Genomic DNA, 23,569 nt, shown 5'->3' with positions numbered 1-23,569 from the left:
AACTCATATGATTCTTTACTGTGTACTTTTGACTCAGAGCTGTTTTAAGTTTGTATCCAGTTCAGTGTGCTGTGCTATGGTATTGAGTGCATAGTGAACTGATTCAAAGGGATCAGTTTAGTCAGATTAATCAATTCATCCAGTTCACTGAAAAGAATCGATCAAAAAGAATCGATTCAAAAGAATGATTCGTATATGAACTGGACATCACTACCATCCAACTCCTGCCTCTTGCTCTCCACTTTGCAGCTAACAATAGAGGGGTGGAGGCTGGGGGGTGGGGAGGCAGAGCCGTGCTCACGAACCACCTGTTGGCCCCCCCCCCACCCATTTGGGGCAACTTGGTCTGAACAAACTATTACAATTTATAGTAATCCTGGAGTTAGTCCCCGTTCACACATGTGGACGATATGTCCGTATTTCATCCATCCGTTTGCGGATGAAATACGGGCATACATTTATCCCTATGGGATAGCGGGTGTCTGCGGATGAACATCCGCAAACACCCGATTTCGTCCGCCTCTGCTACTGTCCGATTCTGCAGACGGAGGAAAATCCTATTTTTCTATCCGTCTGCAGAGTGGATCGGATGAACACGGACAGATGGTCCGTGCTCATCCGATCCCCATAGAGGAGAGCGGAGAGCTGACAGGGCGGTCCCCGCACAGTGTGCGGAGACCGCCCTGTCCGCAGCCAGCTCAGCGGGGACAACGGAGCGATCCCCGCTGAGCGAGCGGATCATCACGGGGCAGATCATTACTGATCCGTCCCGTGTGAAAGGGGCCTAAGGCTTTAAAACCTTGTTTGCCATTCATATGCAAAGGTTTTTTTATGTTTAATTGCATTTATAGCAATGTTAAAAAACAAAATAAAGAATGCCTTCATTTAACATATACAGTATCCCCCAAAAGTGAGTACACCCCTACCCCACTGAAGAAATGACACTTTGCTACAATGTAAAGTAGTGAGTATACAGCTTGTATAACAGTGTACATTTGCTGTCCCCTCAAAATAACTCAACACACAGCCATTAATGTCTAAACCACTGGCAACAAAAGTGAGTACACCCCTAAGAGCCGGTTCACACAGGGGCGACCCATCAGGCGACTTAGCCACCTGACAAGTCGCGTCCCGCTCTATGCAATGGAACCGTTCTAATCGGAGCGACTCAAGTCGCTCCGACTTAGAAAAAGGTTCCTGTACGACTTTTGGGGCGACTTGCATTGACTTCTATACAGAAGTCATTTCGCAAGCCGCCGCTAAAGTTGGACCCCGGTCGCCTGAGGCAGTCGCGCTGCAAGTCGTGCTGCCTCAGTGTGAACGGGCTCTAAGTGAAAATGTCCAAATTGGGCCCAATTAGCCATTTTTCATCCCCGGTGTCATGTGACTTGTAAGTGTTATGCCCTGTACACACGGTCAGACTTTCCGACGGAAAAATGTGCGATCAGACTGTGTTGTCAGAAATTACAATTGTGTGTGGGCTTCATCTGACTTTTTCCATTGGAATTTCCGACACACAAAGATTGAGATCTGGATCTAAAATTTTCTGACAACAAAATACGATAGTTTAAATTCCGATCGTGTGTATACAATTCTGACGTACAAAGTGCCACGCATGCTCAGAATAAATTACTGGCCTCTTTATAGTGCCGTCATACGTGGTTTATGTCACCTCGTTCTGAACGATCGGGTTTTCTGACAACTTTGTGCAACCGTGTGTATGCAAGACAAGTTTGGGCCAAAATCCGTTGGAAAAAATCCAACGGATTTTGTCATCGGAATGTCCGACCGTGTGTACACGGCATTACAAGGTCTCAGGTGTGACTGGGGAGCAGGTGTGTTAAATCTGGTGTTATCGCTCTCACTCTCTCATACTGCCAGCGGTTTAGACATTAGGTCTCATGAACACTGGATGTTTTTTGACGTTTTTACAGCAGCTGTTTTTGGCTGTAGATGTTTTTTAAACAGTCATTAAACTCTCCATCATGTTATCCTATGTATCCATGCACACATAGGCTGTTATCAGCAGTTTTGGGCAGTGGCGTTTTTTGAGTAGTTAAAAAACCCCAAAACTAGTGGGTTCTAAGAGACATTTTTCAGCTGTAAAAACTCTCTAAGGTCCCTTTCACACGTGCGGACCATTCTAATTCACCTGTCAGTTTTTTCAGGTGGATCTGAACGGTCGCTCCATACAGCTCTATGGAGCATTGGATGTCAGTGGTGAAATGTCTGCTGACATCCGAATCGCCCCGATCCGCAAAATCCAGATGGAGAGATGTCCTATTTTCCATCCGTTTGGCGGATCAGATGAGAATGTACAGGCGGTCCGTAATCATCCGATCCCCCCATAGGGGAGAGCGGTCTCTCTGACAGGTCCGTCCCTGTACAGAGTGACTTGTCATACGATCAATGGAGCGATCCCCGCTCAGCAAGCGGAGTAGTAAAAACTGACAGCCCCGTGTGAAAGGGGTCTAAAAACCTTGCTTGCCATTCATATGAAAACATTTCTTATGTTTTATTGCATTTATTTTTATTTTTATTTTTTTTATCAATGTTACCACTTGCCTACTGGGCACTTAAACCCCCCTCCTGCCCAGAGCAATTTTCAGCTTTCAGTGCTCTCACACTTTGAATGACATTTACTCAGTCATGTAACACTGTACCCAAATGATTTTTTTTTTGTCCTTTTTTCATACAAATAGAGCTTTCTTTTTGTGGTATTTGATCACCTCTGGGTTTTTTGTTTTTTGGGCTATAAATGAAAAAACTGCAAATTATTAATTTTTCTTCATAAATTTTGGCCACAACTTATACTGCTACATATCTTTGGTAAAAATAACCCAAATTAGTGGATATTATTTGGTCTTCGTGCAAGTTATAGAGTCTACAAGCTGTGGTGCAAATCATAAAAAAATGGATCACACCTGATGTACTGGTGGCCTCTGATTTCTTGCGACCCGAACAAGCCTGGAAAGTACAAATACCCCCCAAATGACCCATTTTTTGAAAGTAGACATTCCAAGGTATTTAGTAAGAGGCATGGTGAGTTTTTTGATGTTGTAATTTTTTCCCACAATTCTTTGCAAAATTAAGATTTCCCCCCCTCCCCACACAATTGTCATTGTAATAGGTTATTTCTCTCACGTGGTATGTGTATACCACAAATTATGCCCCAAAATACATTCTGTTACTCCTCCTGAGTATTACGATACCACATGTGTGGGACTTTTACGCAGCCTGGCCACATAGAGAGGCCTAACATGCAGGGAGCACCATCACATGTTCTAGGAGCATAAATTACACATCTAATTTGTTAACTACCTATTATACTTTTGAAGGCCCTGGAGCACCAGGACAATGACACGTGACACTGATGACAGATGGCACTGATACGTGGCACTGATGACAAGTGACACTGATGTGGCACTGATGACAGATGGCACTGATATGTGGCACTGATGACACGTGACACTAAAGTGGCACTGATGACACATGGCACTAAGATGTGACACTGATGTGGCACTGATGACAGATGGCACTAATGCGTGCCACTGATGACAGATAGTACTAATATGTGGCATTGATGACACGTGACACTGATGTTGCACTGATGACATATTGCACTAAAATGTGGCACTGATGACAGATGGCACTGATACGTGGCATTGCTAACACGTGACACTGATAACAGATGGCACGTGACACTGACAAGTGGCACTGATGACAGATGGCACTGACAGGTGGCACTGGGGACAGATGGAACTGACAGGTGGCACTGGGGACAGATGGTACTGATAGGTGGCACTGGGTACAGATGGCACTGATAGGTGGCACTGGGGACAGAGGGCAATGATAGGTGCTGTGGGCATGTGTGTTTTTTGTGTGTGTGGCACTGTGTTAGTGTTCAAACACTTATGCTGCAGCCGCAGGTCGCTCTCCCTCCTCACACGCTGTCTCTGTGTGAGGAGGGAGACCCGGCAATGAGAGATGATCTCATATGTTGCTCTTCGATTTTTATTCTTTTCATGTGATAACACTGACGAAATGACACAGTGAGTGTACAGCTTGTATAACAGTGTAAATTTGCTGTCCCCTCAAAATAACTCAACACACAGCCATTAATGTCTAAACCACTGGCAACAAAAGTGAGTACACCCCTAAGTGAAAATGTCCAAATTGGGCCCAGTAAGCCATTTTCCCTCTCCCGCGCCATGTGACTCGTTAGTGTTATGAGGTCTCAGGTGTGAATGGGGAGCAGGTGTGTTAAATTTGGTGTTATCGCTCTCACTCTCTCATACTGCCAGTGGTTTAGATATTGAAGTGATTGCGAGTTTAAAAAAAAAACAAAAAAAAAAAACATTTACCTCCATTGTGTGAGGTTTTTTTTCACAGAGTGGCCCCGATCCTCAACTTCTGGGGTCCCTCGGTGGCTCTCGCATTGTATAACCCTCTAGGAGAAGTGCTCTCCCAGGGGGTTACCTTGCGGGTGTGCTCCCGAGTCCATCGTTCTGCGTCCATAGACGCTGAATGTAGGACTTGATCCCGCCCCCTGTGAGGGGTGTACTCACTTTTGTGAGATACCGTATATCATTTTGTCCGACTTTTTACCAAAAAGATTTCAGCATTTATAGTAAAACTGTTTTTTTGTTTTGTTTTTTCTGGTCAAGCTGAAAAATCTATATACGTCTTGATTTGGTTGAAACAAAATTGTCACTAATAAGTGACCCAGTAATTAGCTAGTAAGTGACCCATAAGGGGTTAAGGAGCTGCAAAAGCTGAGGGGGTTAATAATTACTCTTGTCTACATTGTGCTCTGCAGATCACAGCTCCAATTTAATGGGGTATTATAACAAATGTCACACGTTACATGCGTGGAGCGCGTCTACATGGTAATCACACCATGAAAACACATCAGCCTATAGCGAAGCGAGTCATGTGATTGTTGCACTGTAGCCGACAAATTATCAGTGACAGAGATCTGGGTCATCTAGAAATCATTTCTGTGCTATAAAATCCCAGTGAAGTGCCGACATGCGGCAAGGAATGGGTTAAGTGGTGGAGGCGTGGTTTGCTTAGCAGACCTTCCCTTAAGCTTGTGACTCATCAGCAGTTCATCCCAGGCAGACATGGACCCCCTTCCCTTCTTGTTACAGCCGCCTGTCTTCTACCCGGTGTGTACTGGTATGGGGGGTATTTCATACAGGGAATACACTCACATATGGCTGCACTGATAAGTAGACACATGGCAGGGTGGATGTGGGGGGACGTTTATCTACTTTGCATAAAGTTTAGTGACATGCTTCCAAAAACTTCTATTCACACCTAGGGGGTGACTTCATAGTGAGGGAATGAAAGTTCTTTTCTGTAGGACTTCAAACAGCAACTTTAGAAACTGAACTGTTGGAGCTTTTCACTCTGATCGTTCATTTGCTGCAAGTTCTCCCCTTTATTTTTATTTAACCACTGTATACTTTGTAACAGAATATTTAAAGAGACGCTAAACAATATCCCTATTCTCCAAAAAGAATCCATATGCATCCATCGCTTTAATAGCCGTGTAATCTGTTTTGTGACATTCTTGCTGTGTTTTCCTGCCTCCTTTTCCCATCATTTTGTGATCTCCCAGACCTCTCCTTTCCCCTCTCCCTGATTGCCTGCAATGAGCAGTGTGGTTGTGTGCTCCCTACAAATCCCAGAGTCCCGGTAATGCTGCCATCTACACACTAGTATTATTATTATTCGTGATTTATATAGCCACAGGCAGTTCTTCTATTTTATTTATTGACTTTGTGTGTGTTCAGCCCGCTAGGTTGGGGGGGGGGGGGGAAACAAGGAGCTTGATGTACTAACTATGCCACTTTAGTACAGCGATCTCCCCACTGAGCTATTGTATTGATAAGGGGACACACACACGGACACACACACACGGACACACACACACCACAGGCTGCCAGCGCTGATCAGATACCAACCAGCTGCTGGTTTTTCAGCATTCTCATTCGACGGAAGCTGGTTGTGAAATCGGTTTTCTGACCTGTACACAGAGGCTGAATGTCGGCTGGTTTCTACTGATATTTGCCCCATGTGTACGGGGCTTAACCACTCCAATATTGGGCACTTTAGCCCTCTTCCTGCCCAGACCAACGCTGTACCCATATGCCATTGTTATCATTTTATTTATTTTTTTGAGACAGATATAGATTTCTGTTGGTGGTATTTAATCACCACTGGGTTTTTTTATTTTTTGCTAAATAAACAAAAGACTGAAAATTTACAAAAAAAAATTAAATGTTTTTCTTATAAAATGATATATAATTATAATTTTTTTTTTTTTTTCACTGACGTGTGCTGATAAGGTGGCACTGACAATGTGCTATCGTGTTGTAAAGCACTGCACAAGCTGTTGGCACTATATAAATCCTGAATAATATTAATAAAGTATTATTATTATAAGAGCCTTTCTGGTTATCAGTTCTTTTCCTCACACAGAGTGCATGAGGAAAGGACTACCATTAACCAGCAGATCTGTCTACATGTGATCAGCTGTCCAAAGGACACAGCAGTTACAGAGCGTACCCGATGAGCACACCAGGGAGCGCGCAGCGGGCTGGGGATGATCTTGGAAGACATCCATGGACACCCTTCCAGAACTGGATGACAGCTCTGTAGCTGTCTTTCAGATATAGTGCAGTAGTGAACTGGTTAAGAGAGGGTGACTATATACAATGGGACCATGGAGAACAAACGTAGCCATCCTCTAAAGAGAAGTCTAAATTTGAAGGAGGCTGAGAGTAATAGAAGGTACTTTTTTGAGTAAAGAATACATATATAATATAATATTTATTTTTTAACCTGAGTTTGGTGTTTTTTGCAGTGTACTAATCATTGGATGTGGTGGCTGCCTTTTTTTTTTTTTTTTTTTTTTATTTATTTTTTTTTTTTTTTTGCTATTTTCACCAGAAAATCTAGCCAGTAAAACCCCTCCTGTATTAAAGTGCCCCATTTCAGTCGAAATGCCCCCCATCAAATAGCGCCTGGGATGTACTGCGCATGCGCCATACGGAACAGCTGGGCTGATGTAACCAGGGAGCATGCGCACATCGTAGGCGGTATCTCTCGATACCATTTCTCAGACACAACTTAAACCTATACAAACAGCGGAGGAGACCATAGTTCTCAGATTGCATCGCTGCTGTTGGAGGGCAGCCTGTGGGTACGATGAAGATCTGGTTTTGTTTGTGTTGCAACCCGACCTTTCACACAGGCAAAACCGGCCGTTCAACACACCAAACCCACCTTGCAACAAAGACAAAACCAGCCATCAGACCACTGTAAAGCAGCCTTGTCATTCGGAGGGAAGTGTTGGATGGAGTAGCAGATTTAGATACACTAACAAATTGAAGCCCAACTCCAGCTAATACTTTATAATCAGTTACAGAAAACCGTTTTATTTATTTTTTTTTCTTTTTTTTTTTCTTTTGGGATAAAGGTTTTACATAAAAGCTGATCATTGTTGAGCAGCCCTGTCAGAGGTAATTGGTTTGTTTCAACCCCCTAATTACGACATCTGCAAGACCGCTTGTTCTTTCAAAAAACAGACTTGGGCTGCTTTCACACTGAGGCGTTTACAGGCGCTATAGCGCTAAAAATCGCACCTGTAAAGAGCCTCGCCTATGTAAAAGCCCGAGTGCTTTCACACTGGAGCTGTGCTCAAGCAGGACGATAAAAAGAGTGCAGTGCACAATAATCGGACACTTACCTGCCCCACGGTCCAGTAATGCGCTTGTCTCCCCCTCCTCTCTGTGGTGCCAACATTGTCACTGTGGGCGCCCAGCTTCACAGCTGGGCACGCACTGCACATGTGCGAGCCGTGCTGCACACTGTGACTGGCTGGGCAATCATCTGGGACCTGTGAGGTGTCCCAGATGATTGCCTAGAGGGAGGGGGGAGGAGAGGTGAACTTGCTTCCAGTGCCCCGGGAGAAAGTGGGAGCTGGAACCCTCTAATAATGTGGCATGTTGGGGGGGTCACCTTCCCTTAACCACTACAATACAGGCCACTTTCGCTCCTCCTTCCTTCCCAGCCCAATTTTCAGATTTCAGCGTTCTCGCAATTTCAATGACAATTGCGTGGTCGTGTTATGCTGTACCCAAATTAAATTGTTATCATTTTATTTGCACAAATAGAGCTTTATTTTGGTGTTATTTATTAATGACTCCGTTTTTTTTATTTTTTGTGATATAAGCGAAAAAGAGCGGAAATTTGGAAAAAAAACAACAATATTTTCTTCTTTCTATTTTAAAAGAAATGCAATAAAATCGAATGTCATAAATTTCAGCCAAAATGTATTCTGCTACATGTCTTTGGTAAAAAAAAAAAATTTGGTTAAGTGTATAATAATTGGTTTGTGTGATCACGGACATATGTACGCAAATGATCATGTACATATGTGTGCAGGTGATCAGACATGTGTACAGATAATCATTGGGACATGTGATTTGTGGGGGACGTGTGTGTTTTGGGGACATATGTGGGGACATTGTGTTTATACTGTGTGGTGTGTTTACACTGTGTGGTGATGTGTGTTTTCACTAGACTGGTGATCAGCGAGTAAAAAGCTGTAAAAAAACAGCTCATACTCACTGATCATCAGCCGGCTGCAGCGATCCGCTCTCCTCTCCTCAGTGACAACTTCTGTGTGAGGAGAGGAGGAGCCCATTGCCTAGCAACCGGCTGTTTGTTTACATCACATGACGGCCGTGATTGGCCCTCCTGATCACATGACGGCTGTGTCCAATCACAGAGCCCTCCTGCCGATCTGAGATGCGCTGTGTCCGGGTGACACGGGCGCATCAAGATCGCGCTGCTGTGTGGGCACGCACGCGTGCGTGATTCCCCTACTTCTGATGGACTTCAGGAATGTCCACTCAGTAGAGAGCTCCCACTCGGCCAATGTACATATACGGCCGGGTGGGAAGTAGTTAAAGTGGAAGTGCCGTTTTTGGAAGGATCTCTGCTTTAACCATTTTTTAGCAATGACAGACTTACCTGTCAAACACAATCCTCCAGCACTGCAGCTGGTCCATCTTTGCTTAGACTTCCTTCTGGGGTCCCTCTGTTTGGTCGCTTTAATGGCTCGGCCACCATTATGTCATTCGCATTCCTTCGCACGGGAGTCGCATCTTATGGCACAGGGTCAGTGCCGTAAATGCACTCTGAGCTGTGCATGTGTGGCTCAGAGCACATTACCACTGACAGGCCGTAAGTAGCATTTAAGACAGAAGAGACCATTAGGGTCCCTTCTGTTATACAAACCCTGACTGTCAATGGTTTTTCAAAATTGTGAGTTTAGTTCAGTTTAACCAAAGCAATTTTTTTTCCTTTTTCGCACATATGTTAAAATCTGCATTTCAGGATTTAAAAAAAAAAAAAAAAAAAAAGAAGCTTAATTCCCCCAGAACATTATACATTTCTGACAGCCGAGGCTCTGTAGAATATTTGTGCAACTGTTTATTAAATCTGTATAGAAAATAAATTTTTATATTAAAAGATGAGGTGGTGTAGAGTAAATATAAACCAAATGTGTCAAGCTTTACAGTGGAACTTCACCTCCCTCATTCAGGTGTTTTTTTTTTTTTTTACCTTTTTGTCTTTTCAGTTAAAGCTATTTATCAAAAGTGGGCTTACTAGCCTCTTATCAGGGCCATCCTAACAGCATCATGGGCCCCTGGGCAAAGTGATGCACCTACTCTCAAGAATTAAAGTATAATGCCTCACTGTGCCCAACATTGCAGCCTCACTGTAAGAGAGCCGGAGATCAGAGCGGATAGCACGCTGTTAAAGCTTACATGAACTTGCCTCCACTCTGCCCGCTGTCACTCACAGCCCCACCTCCTCATAACCCCACTCCTGTGATGGACAGAACACATCCCAGCATTGGACCCGCATTCTGTCTATCACAGGTGTGGGGATTAGGAGGAGGCAGGGCTATGCGTGTCAGCAAGCAGAACGGAGGCAATTCCAATAGCTTCACTCTAGATCTGACCGGCCTGGATGGGGCACTATCTGTATCTGGGCTGTGCCCAGGTGTGCCCGCTCAAAGACGGCCCTGCCACCTATGTTGGTTGAACTGGATGGACTTTTTTTTTTCCCCCAACTAGATTAACTATGTTATAGAATTAGGCAGTCCTCAGGGACTCTATATGGAGACATTGCATTCCCCTGCACTCCACTTCAGCTAATCAAGCACAGATTGTGCTTGATTAGCTGATTCTCTGGTTGTAGCTGCAGAGCAGGGGTGCCCAACCTTTTGAAGAGCAAGGGCCACTCAAGCGACTTGGCAACCCGGTTGCGGGCCACAATGAGCGGAGCGGGTGGATGGCGGATTGGATTGGAGATAGGCGTTTGTAAACGGATACATCTTCCACTCCTTTGAGGTGAATGGAGGGTCTGATTGGGTTTGGACTGATCGTGTGAAAGGGGCCTATGCTGCATTCACGCTGATGCACAGTTGTTTACCCATATCATGGGTGCACCACAGTTCACCTATGGCTTTCCTGCAGATTAGCTGCACTTTGCCACAGACTTTTATTATATCCTGTAGGTGTGGTGCACTTTCAGAAAGTACACCAAACTCGCAGGTAATAGACGTTTATGGCTCAGTGCAGGTAACGCATAGGTGCACTTCTCTGCGGATCAGTTTGAAAGCAGCCCAGTAACTACTGCAGAACAGATGTGCCCAAATATACACTGTGATTTTAGTAATAAACCTACCTTTTAATAACAACAGTATTCTATTTTATTCTATCCCAGAGCAGGGGGTGGTGGGCCACATCAGAGGGCTCCGTGGGCCACATGTGGCCCCCGGGCTACTGGTTGGGCACCCCTGCTGTAGAGGGACACAGCTCGCACTGTACAACCACCCAGATCGCTTTTACATGGGAGCTGGCTGAACAGAACAAGGCAAACGAAAGCTCATGGCTGCTAGTATGTAGTATACTCAAAGAGTTGAAGTAGTTACATTTTTGTTTATAGACAAAATAAAGTATTGCTGTGCTTGTCCTCCATAAGGGCCGGTTCACACTGCGGGCGATGTGAGGCGACACGACTCGCCTCGCCGCTATCTTACAAGTCGCCCCCGTTCTGTACAATGGAACCGTTCTGAGAGGAGCGACTCGAGACGCTCCGACTCAGAAAAAAGGTTCCTGTACTACTTTCGGGGCGACCTCGGGGCGACTTGCATTGACTTCTATACAGAAGTCATCTGCAAGTTGCCGCTGAGGTCGCGGCGAGGCAAGTCGGTGTCGCCTCGCATCGCCTGCAGTGTGAACCGGCCCTTAGGGAGATTTGCCTTCTCTATTAGACTTTGTAACCATGTTCTCTGAGACAGGAAAGCGAAATCCAAACGTAAGTTGTTACTAAACCCACAGCAGTAAAGGCTGTTTGATCCTGTCTTCTCTAATCTATCCCCCCTTCTTCCTTCTTCCACAGTCATCAATCCATCTCCTGATAGTGCAGAGCCTGGGGGCACTCTGCACATGCTCAGTTAGATGTGTATTGCTAGAGAGGTGTTTTTTTTATTTTTATTTTTTTCTTGGGAGGGTGCATGTGATCAACACAGGGCCAATTAGCAGTGACCAAACAGTCGGGGGTCATGCAGCCTCATAAGACAATCGGAGGGGAATGAAAAATCCTCCTACAAGCTGTAACCAGCGCTCGGATGGACACTGATAAAAGTCACAAGACTGCTGTGTACTGCTGATTAGAGAGGGTATTTAGCAGTTTATAATTACTAAAATAATGTAAAATTCCCTATCAAATAATTATTGTAATTTTCCTTTCCTGATGGACTCTATGACAGCATAGGTGCATGGGTTTAGCCCCGACTCCACTCCTATCCTATAGGACCCTACTCCCATAAATCTTTGCTCTGAGCCAGCAGCTGTGTTCCGTCTCCAGATACTGGGAGGGAACTCCTGCTGCCATGGAGTCCATCAGGAAAGGAAAACTATGGTAAGTATTTGATAGGGCATTTTCCAGACGGACTCCATGGCAGCATACATGTGGGAAATAACATGCTGTATACACCCGGGAGGGCAAATATCTGAACAAATTAAAGATTTAATTAACACTGCCAACCGACTGTACTCGTAAGCCAAAATTAACAAAAGATATTGCGGCTGGTTCAACACAGTAATGGGACATAAATGTGGTGATTGAAGACCAAGAGGCTGCTCTGTGGATTACTTCGGGGGCAACGTGTCACGAGGCCATCCATGATGTTGAGACACTTCTGGTTGAATGTACTGTCACCTCCTCTGGAGGTGCAAGCCCTTCGCTTTATAGGCACATTGGATAGACTGGACAATCCAAGCAGCAATGGATCTGACTGAGGCACACAGCCCCTTGTTCTTCCCCTGGAAGAGGACAAAGATACTCGGACTGACCAAAGGGAGCCATGACCTCCAGGTATTGTCTCAAGGTGTCCCCCCCCCCCCCCCCCCCCCCACATCGAGGGGATGCACCTCCGAGCTTTCGGCTTATCTAAAGGTGGGAAATGCAACTTCCTGATTCTCAAGGAAGATTGAGGTAATTTTGGGTTTAGCCCCCAGCATCTGAATTGGCACCACTCTGTCTGGGGAAAAAAAGTCAGGAAAGGCTCTCTTGAACCCAAGGCTCAGATTTTGAATAGTCTCTTAAGCCCCATACACACTATCAGATTTTCTGCCTTTTTTATTTTTTTTTTTCCTTCAGATTTACCAAAACCATGTAGTGCAAGGGCCTGCCTGATTGCATACAAATTGAAACTCTTAAGGTTTGACCTCACATTATATGGTTTTGGTAAATCTGCAGACAAAAATCAGCAGAAAATCTGATAGTGTGTATGGGGCTTTAGCTGTTATGGCTACCAAAAAAGGTAATTTTGAGTGGCTTGTCAAGTTGTGAGAAGAAATTGAGGAAAAATGGGAGATCCCCTTTGAAGAATTGACGAACAAGGAAGTGTCTGGCCCATGACACTCCAGTGAAAACAGAAATAGCCAACGCCTATACCCAGAGGGAGCTGACCGACAGGGCCGTGTCTAGGCCCGACTACAGGAACCCTAGGACATCCTGGGCCACTGGGGCACAGGTTGGCTCTGGAAAACATATGGTTGGGAAATTTTGCACATATCTGCTCATAGACCCAGTTGGTACTTCTTCTGGACAACCTAACGCCTCCAGCCTTCCCCTTTCAAGAACAAGGCCTTCAGGTGCAGGTGAGCCGGGCAGGGGTGTTGAGCCATGCCCTGAGACAATCGGTCTGGCCCGAAGGGCAGGAGACCTGGGTCCCGATAGCTGAGAAGTGTCAGGAGGGGATACCATGGCCTGTTGGGCCAGTAAGGGATTATTGTGACCACTTCCACTCTCTCTCCATCCTGAGTCTCCGTAGTAACTGGAGGAAAGGCATAGGCCCTGCGGAACTTCCATTGATCTGGGAGGGCATCCACCCTGTAGGCCTGAGGGTCATGGAGCCTTTGAATAATATTTTGTCAATTTGTTGCACGGGAACGTGAAGAGGTCGACTTCTGGAGAGATCTCCAGGGTTAAGACCCACTCGAACACTTCCTTGTGTAGAGCCCACTCGGCCAGCCTGACTCATGAGAGAAAATCCACCTGAGCATTCTGGACCCCAGGTACATATGCTGCCAATATGTTGACCAAGTTCTTCTGTGCCCAGGTCGTAATCGGTGTCCCTCCTGCAACAGGGACAAGCTGTGAGTCCCCCCTGTCTCTGTATGTAAGCTACTGCTGCTGTTGTCCAATATGAGCATCACAGAGGAACCTGCTGGTAAATGGCAAAATGCCTGGAGCACTGGCCGGAGGGCTAGTGTCAAACATTGACACTATTCCTCGAGAGGGGAAATCCCAGGAGCCCTGTACCACCTCCTTTTAGACAAAGAGCACTCTAGCCCTTGTTGCTGGTGTCCGTTGTCATTGTGACCCACATAATGGGGGCAATGGAGTGACAGTTGCATAGATTCTTCCGCTTGAGCCACCAGAGTAGGGAAGTCCTCATGGCCCATGTCAGGTAGATGAGCTGGTCCTTGGTCTGACCACCATTGTTGGAGGAATCCTTTCTGGAAGGGTTGCATCCTGCACTGTGCCCACTTCACCATGGGTATCGTAGCCACCATGGTGCCGCTGACTTTCAGACACTGGAGGGCATGAAGGTAGGATGATGACAGTGCCAGAAGAATCCGATCTCTGACCACTGAGACCTTCTCCTTGGGTAGGGAGGCGGTGCCCTTCGCCGTGTCAAAATGACCTCTGAGGGGCTGTGATGGTTCTAGGGGACTTTTCTCTGAATTCAAGAGCAACCCGAAATCCTGGAGAGTGGAGATGACCTGACCCCTGTGCTCCAGAAGTTGACCTCCCCTTCTCCTCCTTTTTTATTTTTTTTAGCCTGCAGGAGAAGATCATCTAATGCCGCGTACACATGATTGAATTGTCCACCGGACAATTTGATCGTGTGTGGGCTCCAGCGGACTTTTTCATCGTAAAGTCCGGTGGACTTAGAAAGTAGTTTTGACTCAAGAATGGAGTAAGAATGACGCATGCTCTGAAACAAGTACGAGAGGGAAGCTATTGGCTACTGGCTATTGAACTTCCTTTTTCTAGTCCTGTCATACATGCTGTACGTCATCGCGTTAGAAATCGCCGGACTTTCGGAGTGTCCGTGTGTGGCCAAGTCCGTTCGTTAAGTCCAACAGATTGTTTGCCGGACCAATTCCACCAGCCAATTCGATCATGTGTACGCAGCATTAGTGTAGCACCCTCTACTTTTTTTTTAGGTAGGTGCTTAGTGGTGTGGTGTTTTTTGTTTTGTTTTTTGACAATATAGGAGTAAGAGACGGTAAATTTTTAGCCAGGGTTCTACTCTTTACTAGGCCTGGTTTATTTTGGGATGGGAGTGTCCGAGTAGAAGGGGGTGTGGCTGCCTTCACTTGTGCTCAGGGATACCTCCTCTGTTCGACAGTGGAATCTGCTGGAAAGGGAGGATGGGCTGAGACCTGAGTGGCAGGAAACCCATGTGAGAGAATTGACCAATGGTTAATTTCTAAGGTCAATGGGAGGTCTCTCATAAAAAGGGGGGTCACATGCTCCGGAGGACAGCGTTGGAGGGCCGGAGGCTCAGGAGTTCAGAGATCCCGGAGCCTCTGGAAGGAGGCTGAAGACCCGGGAGGTCAGAGATCTGGGAAGCAGGATAGCCAGTGGCGAGTTCTGGGAGGCTGACCTCTGGCCCCTGGAGAAGTCAGCATGTAGCACTGGAGGAAGATCGGATGTCCCATGCGGGGATGTACCAGATAACCTGGAGGAGGAAGTAGGAACTAAGCGGAAGGAGGAAACTGGGAATCAACTTTCTGTGAGTAGAACATGGACTGTTGATTGGGAGAGAGCAAAGGGAATGCAACCCAATAGAACCACTCAGTAACTTCCTACTGTGTATCCAAGGACCACAGTATCAAGCAATTTCCAGGACTGAGGGGAGTTTGACAACACAAGTCATGGAAATAGGCAGTGTGGCCTGTGACTTTGGGGTCAACATCCACAGCATTATTTAGAGTGATGCCTATCTGTCCATATTGGAAGTGGAACCTAAGAGAATTGGAATCAGGAAAAGATAGCTTTAAGGGACTTATCTAACAAAAGCTACGGCTACAGATTAGTACCCTTTCTTGACCTAAAACTGGGGTCGGATGGGGCATCTCATATACCCTATTGAACAGCCCACCGATTTTTATACCCAGAATAAATGTATTACATTATAAAATCCAGAGTTCTGACTGTTTGGTGTCATGTACTTGCATGGGGGATTGGAAGAGGAGCCATCTGTCAAAACTTGATGAACAAACTTCACGGGAGTACTGCTACATAAGTAATGGTGCAGAGGGATCTCTTTGGTTCTCAGGACGTCTATGAAGGCCAATAAGACTTTTTGAAAAGACGCAAGCAGATGTTGTAATCCTGAAAGGGGAGACGGGTTAACTGCAGGTGAAGCTGACCAATGGCAAACCAGGGAAACTAATAAAAATCCACTGCCCTTGGGACGTGGAAGTAAGCGTCTTTTAGATCAATAGATTCTAACCAGTCTCCTAATTGGATCGACTTCTGGATCCCTGCCAGTGTCTCCATTTCAAACCTCTTTTTCGTTTAAGCGGTTTAGGTGGGTCAATTCTATGACGGGCCTCCATGCGCTATTCTTCTTTTGAACCAAGAAGAGAGGAGAGTAAATCTCTTGGCCTCGTTCATTGCCTGGAACGGGAATGGCAGCCCTGTGTTCTATCAGGGATTCTACGTAGGCCAACAGAATCTGCCTTTTTTTTTTCTTCAGAGGGAGGAAGAGACGTGGGGACAAACTGGAGGCTGGGAGCGCTGCTAAAGGACCAGGCGTTGTCTGAGGATACCTTTCTGGCGGTCCAGAAGTCTTGGATTGAGGCCGCTCAGACATGCTGATAGTGGAGAAGATGAGCCCCCACCTTGGGGGCCTCCCGATCACCGACGGAGCCACCCTCGGTGAGTTTATTTAAAGAAGACTGCCTTCACTTTCAGGATCTAGCAAATTTGCATCCAGGCTTATAGCTACGTGCCTCTCTACCACGTTCTGGATTCAGCCTTCTTGATTCTGACAACACCAGTTCTGCAAGAGGAACCCTGACTTGACTCCTGTTGCCCGTGCTATGGCGCTATCTAATTTGTTGCTGAAGAGGGAGGAGTCCTCAAAAGGGATTCAGCACCATACCAGTTTAGATTCTGGGTCGGCCAACTGACCATGGGCAGAGCCACAGAGCGCATTTGGCCATGACAGCTGAAGGCATAACCGGGGCCACCAGGCGGATGACGTCAAGGGAAGCCTCCCCCAGGAAAGCAGACGCCAATCTCTGCTCCTGAATGGGTGAACTTCTGGCCAATTTTTCTGAGACATTTCTGAGTGTCTCATCTACATTATCCGTCCAGATCTCCATGGCTTTGGACGTTGCAGCTAGGGCTAGGACTGGCTTGCAGCCATACCTGCCGTTCGGTAGATTGGCTTAAAGTTGGAGACCATCTGCCTATCCAAGGCATGCCTTCCAGAGGAAGGATCACACATTGACCAGCCTCATCACAGCAGCATCCACCAGGGGTGTCGATTCCAGATGTTTAACCTGTTCCTCCCTGAATAGATAAAGCTTTAACATTTTGGGAAGCATGGAGTTCTTCTCCACTTGTCCCTAATTACTTCACCCAGCTCACTAAGAAAGGGAAAGTTTTAGGCACTCCTTACTTCGCTCAAAAGCATAAACTGCGCTGTTATATAGTGAAAAGTTTAAGCAGCCAGCACAGCCGAAGACAAACGGCACAAATACCCAAAAGAAAAAAATGCAGTGCTTTAATATATTAAAGAGTGAAAAATAGTATATAACCAACGATACTAAACAAACATGTGATAAAGTCCACCATGTGAGCTGTAGTAAAGCGTAAAGAGGCCTGGTATCAAATGTCAGTGGATCAGCATTTCTAAGACCTCTTTAGGGCAAATAACCTCAATGAACACATGCTGAAAAAGGAAATCTTGTGACGAGACCGCTACCAATTGCATAAAGGCTTAACGGAGATAATGTACTTAAAGGGGCATATACCTCTTAATTCAACCAGACTTGTAGTGATAAGCAAGGATATAAAACCTTCAACGATCTAGATGGCCGCAATCATGTTAAGGACTTTAAATGGTACTGGTCAGCAGTGTGTTCACAATGAAAGGGGAAATATGGTTCAGATAGAGAGGACGGCCAGAGGAGATTCACATGATGAAGCCAAGAAGTGGGGGGGGATAAAAGGTTCCACATAGTGTGATAACGTTTTTGAAATTGTTTTGACCACTGGGCACTTAAACCCTCTTCCTAACCAGACCAATTTTCAGCTTTCGCTGCTCTCAAACTTTGAATGACAATCACATGGTCATGCAACACTATACCCATATGAAAGGTTTGTTTTTTTTTGTTTTGTTTTTTTCACACAAATAGAGCTTTCTTTTGGCGGTATTAAATCACTGGGTTTTTATTTTTCCCCCAGATCTCATATTTAAGAGGTCCTGTTCTTCTTCTACTTCTACTTCTACTTCTACTTCTACTTCTACTTCTACTTCACGCACCCTGTCCCGCCAAGCTCGCGTGCAGAAGCGAACGCATACGTGAGTAGGGCTCGCATATCAAAATTATGTTCAAACCACACTTATGAGGTATCTCTGCGATCGGTAGTGCGATAATTCTAGCCCTAGACCTCCTTTATAACTGAAAACATGCAACCTGTAGAATTTTTGTTTAAACGTCGCCTATGGAACTTTTTAAGGGTAAACGTTTGTCGCCATTCCATGAGCGCGCGCAATTTTGAAGTGTGACATGTTGGATATCAATTTACTCAACATAACATTCTTTCACAATATAAAAAAAATTGGGCTAACTTTTACTGTTGTCTTATTTAATTTATTCTAAAATGTGTTTTGTTTCCCCCCCCCCCCCCCCCCCCCCCCAAAAAAAAGTGCCCTTGTAAGACCACTGAGCAAAAACGTTGTAACAAAGTATTGCAACGACCGCCAATTTATTCTCTATGGTGTTAGAAAAAAAATGTATGTTTGAGGGATCTAAGTAATTTTTTGGCAAAAAACAAAACAAAAAACTTTTTAACTTGTAAACACATCACAAAAAGAGGCTTGGTTCTTAAGTGGTTAATAAAAGCATTTATGTCCCTCTCCACTTTCATACCGAGTGGGAAGTGGGACTGCAACTCATAATCGAAATGTTTCAAGTCTAGACACACAACTAATAGTAGCCCCCGTTTTATAAAGGATACAATATATCATTTAAAATAAATGCTACCAAATGTGACAACTGATATACCCTCCAACCATATATAACCCAATTTTGATAAAATACAATGTGAAAATCAATGTTGTAATATTCATTATAATATATGGTAAAGTGTGTAACCTTGGGTCTGCACAAAAAAATATTATATGACTGAAGCTATAACGCAAGCCATCAAACTTAAAATAAACATAAGTTCATAAAGAATATGAACTTGGTTGGTCAATTAAAAAAAAAAAGGCTCCTGATTTATGACAGTCAATTGGTCAAGAAGCAATAAAAAAATTAATGCTAGCACAATATTTCTAACCTGCTAATTCTTCAATGTTACAAAACATTAAAGTTCTGTAAAAAGAATTTCCAACATCTGGTCTAGTGTATAGTGGAACAAGTGCCAATTGATTACCGTAAGTGAAAATTAAAGTAGTAGTAAACTCCTGAATTTTCATTTTGACCTACTGGTAAAGTAGCTCCTAAACGTGCAGCAGGTATCCGTGCCATTCCTTCAGAGCTCAAAGCCACTGTTGTGACTAATGCGTTACGTCATCGTGGCTCAACCATTGAACAGGTTGCAGCCTGCTAACCCAGAAGGAAGACCGCGTGAAGATGGTATTTCATAATATGTACAATATATCATACCTTTTATTTTGCGGGGGGTTTTTTTTTTTTTTGTAACCTTTACTACCACTTGAAATGAATTGAACCACCAGATGCACGAGAGTGTAATGCAAAGATGTCTTTCTCAATACCTGGGGTAATATATTACCAAGGGGAGTGAGAAATGTACAAAATACTGGTCCCACTTGATTGTGGGGGTATGCCATAGCCTCATCCTATTATTTCTGTCCTTGGAATCATGTTGGTGTGTATCTTTAATTTTGGTTCCATAGCAGTAGTGCAGTTTCCTGAAGTATTTTGGAGCATTTGACAGCTTGGTTTTTATTATTCACTTGTGCAGATTATCCCGTATGCATGCACAATATTTGGGGGTCTCCGCCCTGGACGTATGATCCTCATACAAGGAAGTGCTGGGATCAGTGCAACAAGGTATGTGATGATCTACAATTGGAGGTTTGTCTTTATCTTGACTTTTGTATCTTCTACTGATATCGGCTTCAGGTCATAAAATGAAAGCGAGGATTGGATTCTTTAATCTGTTAGAAGTATAAAAATTGTCTTTAAATGACTTTTAACCATTTGAACATTTTTAGCTTTTGGGGATGGCTCCTAGTATTTTGGAAGACTTGTCATGGTTTGTTCTAAATCTTTTACACTGTTCAAAATATAAATCGGCATTTTTGTCTGGAGATCCATTTTGAATAATACAAAAACCGCTGTCCTCCAGATCAGTTGCAACAGCAACACACAGAAGAGAAAGCTGGCAGAGAATCTGATTGTCTAGCTCATTAACATAGAGCAGCCCATAGAAAATTCATCCTATTTGACCCCCCCCCCCCCCCCCTCCTCCTTCTTCTTTTTTTTTTATTTTTTTTTTTATTTTTTTTTTTTTTAATGCAACCACAATCAATATGGAATTCATTCTCCCGCTATGCCTTTTGTGTTCTGACATCAGTGGAGATGTTCCTGCTGTCAGACTGCAGTGTGGCTATAGCCAGCGGCACCAATCGAGCGGTAAAATTCCGACCAGGCTGGTTGTACAAATGTCAAAATAAAGATCGTCTTCTGTACCACCACCCTGCCCATACATGGATCGACATTTGGTTGGTCTCTGCTGAACCAGATGAATTGCGATCTATGTATGGCCTACTCAAGATTTGAAGGCAAGAGTTCTTTTAACCACTTCAGCTCTCATACCTACTGTATATACACCTTATAGACCAGAGCAGACATTACATTTGTTATGGGCCTGTCTATTCAGCAGTAACTCTTCTTTTGTGAAAAAAAATATAGCAAATAAAAATATATTTTACAATTGCTACACTGTCCATATTGTAATTTATTTTTGAGACATACTCCTGTAGCGCCCCCTAAGTATAGGTAGGTTCTAGTGTGTGTGTGTGTGTATTTGTTTTTTTTGTTTTTTGGATAGGCTATGTGTAGGTAAAATTGGCCAGGGCCTTGTTCTTCTTTTTCTTAGGCCTGCTCATTTATTTGGAGATGGGGAATGTTAGTGTAGAATGGGGTGTGACCACCTACACTTGGGCTCAGGGATACCTCCTCTGCTGGACAGTGGGTAGAACTGGAAAGAGAGGAAGGACTGAGGCCTGAGTGTCAGGAAACCCATGTGAGAGAATTGACCAATAGTTAATTTTGTTTGGTTGATGACTGTCTCTCATATAAAAAGGGGGGGTCACATGCTCAGGGGAGGAGGAACAGAGACAAGGGTGTGCAGGAGAGGAGGGCTGGGGGTTCAGAGACCCCGGAGCCTCTGGCAGAGGTTTGAAGTCCTGGGGGTTCAGAGACCCCAGAGCTAGCCAACCGGAGGAGTCGTCCAGGTCGGCTCACATCTGGCCTCTGGAGTAAAGTCACCATGTAGAACTTAAGGGGCCCGGCGTCCCATGTGGGGATGTAGCACACATCAAAGGAGGAGGAAGTAGGAGTCAAGCGGACAGAGGAAACTGGAAATCGGCTTTCTGTAAGTAACATGGACTGTATTGGGAGTGGGCAAAGGGAGTGCAACCCAGCGTTGCTATACCGTGAACATGCTGTGTGTCCAAGGACTACAGTGTTATACATTTTCCAAGACTGATGGAAACTAGATGACAAAAGTCATAGAAATAGGAAGTGTGGCCTGTGACTTTTACGTCTAACCTCAACGTATTATTCAGAGTGATGCTAGCCGGTCTATAATGGAAATGTTCAAGTTCTGAAACAAAAGTTGAGAGCAGGAGGGAGTCACCAGGGGTAAATTGTAATATGCCAATACAATAAGAAAACGGGGCATCTCATATCATCCATTTAATTGCTCATTGATTTACCCAGAATAAAGCATTATAACCTTCTTTAAAGTCGTCTGGTGTTCTGAAATTGCATGGGGCAGGAAAAACAGGGCTAACTGACAAAAAGGTAATGGACAACACTGCAGCTCCCAAGGGGGTAGTGCGCTACACTCCATAAGGGTTAATTATTCCTAAAGGGATGCAGACACTGCAGCTTTTTTCATTCTAACATTGCAAGTGTATCAGCTGATTAGATTGAACAAAGACACTCCCATTTCAGGAATCAGTCTACCAAAGGCAGTTAAACAGCTTTTTATTAAGAACAGGACTCTGCTACAAAGTTTTGTTAAATCCCCTGCAATATTCATAGATCACTCACAAAGGATTTTTATTTTTTAATCAACAAAGGTGGAGTTACTTTTTAAAGTGTCATTCTAGCTAAATAAAAAATATATTCCTATTAACCATAATGTTAATCCTGCATTCAGGCTCATCTTGACATATGGTGCAGCTAGTGTAGTTATTCTCATGGTGCTACACAGGTCCAAGGCCATTGTACATTCCTATGGCACGAAGACCTCTTCGCAGGTATGCCCGCTGTTACGGGCAAAGTATGAAAACCTGGATGTGACAAGAAGCATGGACGAGGTAAGACAGGGTTTCCCTGTATCTTACCAGTTCCTTGATATACAGGTCTTGCTGGATCATTACTTCTACCATGTAGTCTACTGTACACTATGTAGACACAAGCAGTTATGAACAGTGGAGGCTGATGCTGGGGGGACGTGGGCAGTCCCCTGCAGGTCCGCACTCACCCTACGACAGAGCCCTCCAGCTGTCACGGCTCCCTTGGTGCCCGGCACTGCGGCTTCTGTCATGACCCTGTCTTCTTTTCGGGTTCTGGGTCTTCCTGTCCTGATTGGCCGGAAGCTGATTCATTGGTATCGCAGGCTGGGAGGGCTGAGGGCGCAGTCCCTCAAGGACAATATGAAACTGGCCAATTGGGGCCTCGGGATGCCCCTTCTGGATCGGCCGCCACTGCATCTTTTCGAAATCCTGACTTTGCTTAGTCAGATGTTGTGTTTGCTACCCTGTTTCCCCTAAAATAAGACCTAGCGTGATTGTCGACGATGGCTGCAATATAAGCCATATCCCCCAAATAAGCCCTAGTTAAAGTCCTTCTATGTCTTATTCTCAGGGTAGGGCTTATTTTTGGGGAAAGAGGATGGGGTTTATTTGGGGGGTAGGGCTTATATTGCAGCCATCACCGACACTCATGCTAGGTCTTATTTTAGGGGAAACGGGGTAATAGCTTAAGCTATCTTTAGAGCAGCCGCAATGGTTAATGAGGAATATTGCTAGGGCACAGAGAGACCCACCAGTACCCAATTAGGGGCCCCACTATGTCCTGCACAGACAGTGAGAAAAGTGTTAGTGTGTTCAGCCAGTTTTAACACTTTACTGTTACTGATGCTTTAACTGTCTACCAAATTTCAAATGCAGTATAAAAAAAATAAATAAATAAATAAAAATAAAAAAATTATCCCGTTTGTTATTTACAGAGACTCGACATTCTGTTCAGAGAAACTTTAGTATTAATAAGATGGTACCTTCTTTTAGCATTCTGACTTTTAAACACTTCATGTTGCGTCTGCGCTTTGTGATTTCACATTTGTTAATGGCCAGGCAGCTGTATTCTAGGTTTCCTAGTTTGTAGGTGCCCAGTGCCATGTTTTAACACAGTCTCCCTGTCCTGATTGGCTGGGAAGCAAGAAGCCTTTTTGCTGG

The 23,569-nt window shown here is 44.7% G+C and overlaps 1 protein-coding gene across 3 annotated transcripts in view; it reads left to right on the top strand.

The window, feature by feature from the left end:
* The first annotated feature begins 5,057 nt into the window (after positions 1 to 5,057).
* Positions 5,058 to 23,569, top strand: part of LGALS12 (galectin 12) — a 62,632-nt gene continuing 44,120 nt past the window's right edge. For 2 of the 3 annotated variants that reach the window (XM_077458506.1, XM_077458502.1), the window contains exons 1-2: positions 5,058 to 5,171; positions 19,840 to 19,928. In XM_077458506.1, coding sequence (XP_077314632.1) covers positions 5,127 to 5,171; positions 19,840 to 19,928 — 134 coding nt within the window. In that variant the 5' untranslated portion in view covers positions 5,058 to 5,126. Of the gene's footprint in view, positions 5,172 to 6,489; positions 6,802 to 19,839; positions 19,929 to 23,569 lie in introns of all 3 variants that reach the window. The other variant, XM_077458513.1, reaches the window with a different exon arrangement.

The sequence above is a fragment of the Lithobates pipiens genome, unplaced genomic scaffold (genome assembly GCF_037356315.1).
Source record: "Lithobates pipiens isolate NorthernLeopardFrog02 unplaced genomic scaffold, aLitPip1_a1.2 Scaffold_10, whole genome shotgun sequence".
NCBI lineage: Eukaryota > Metazoa > Chordata > Amphibia > Anura > Ranidae > Lithobates > Lithobates pipiens.
The sequence above is the reverse complement of the archived record's forward strand: the minus strand, read 5'-3'. Positions and strand labels throughout refer to the sequence as shown.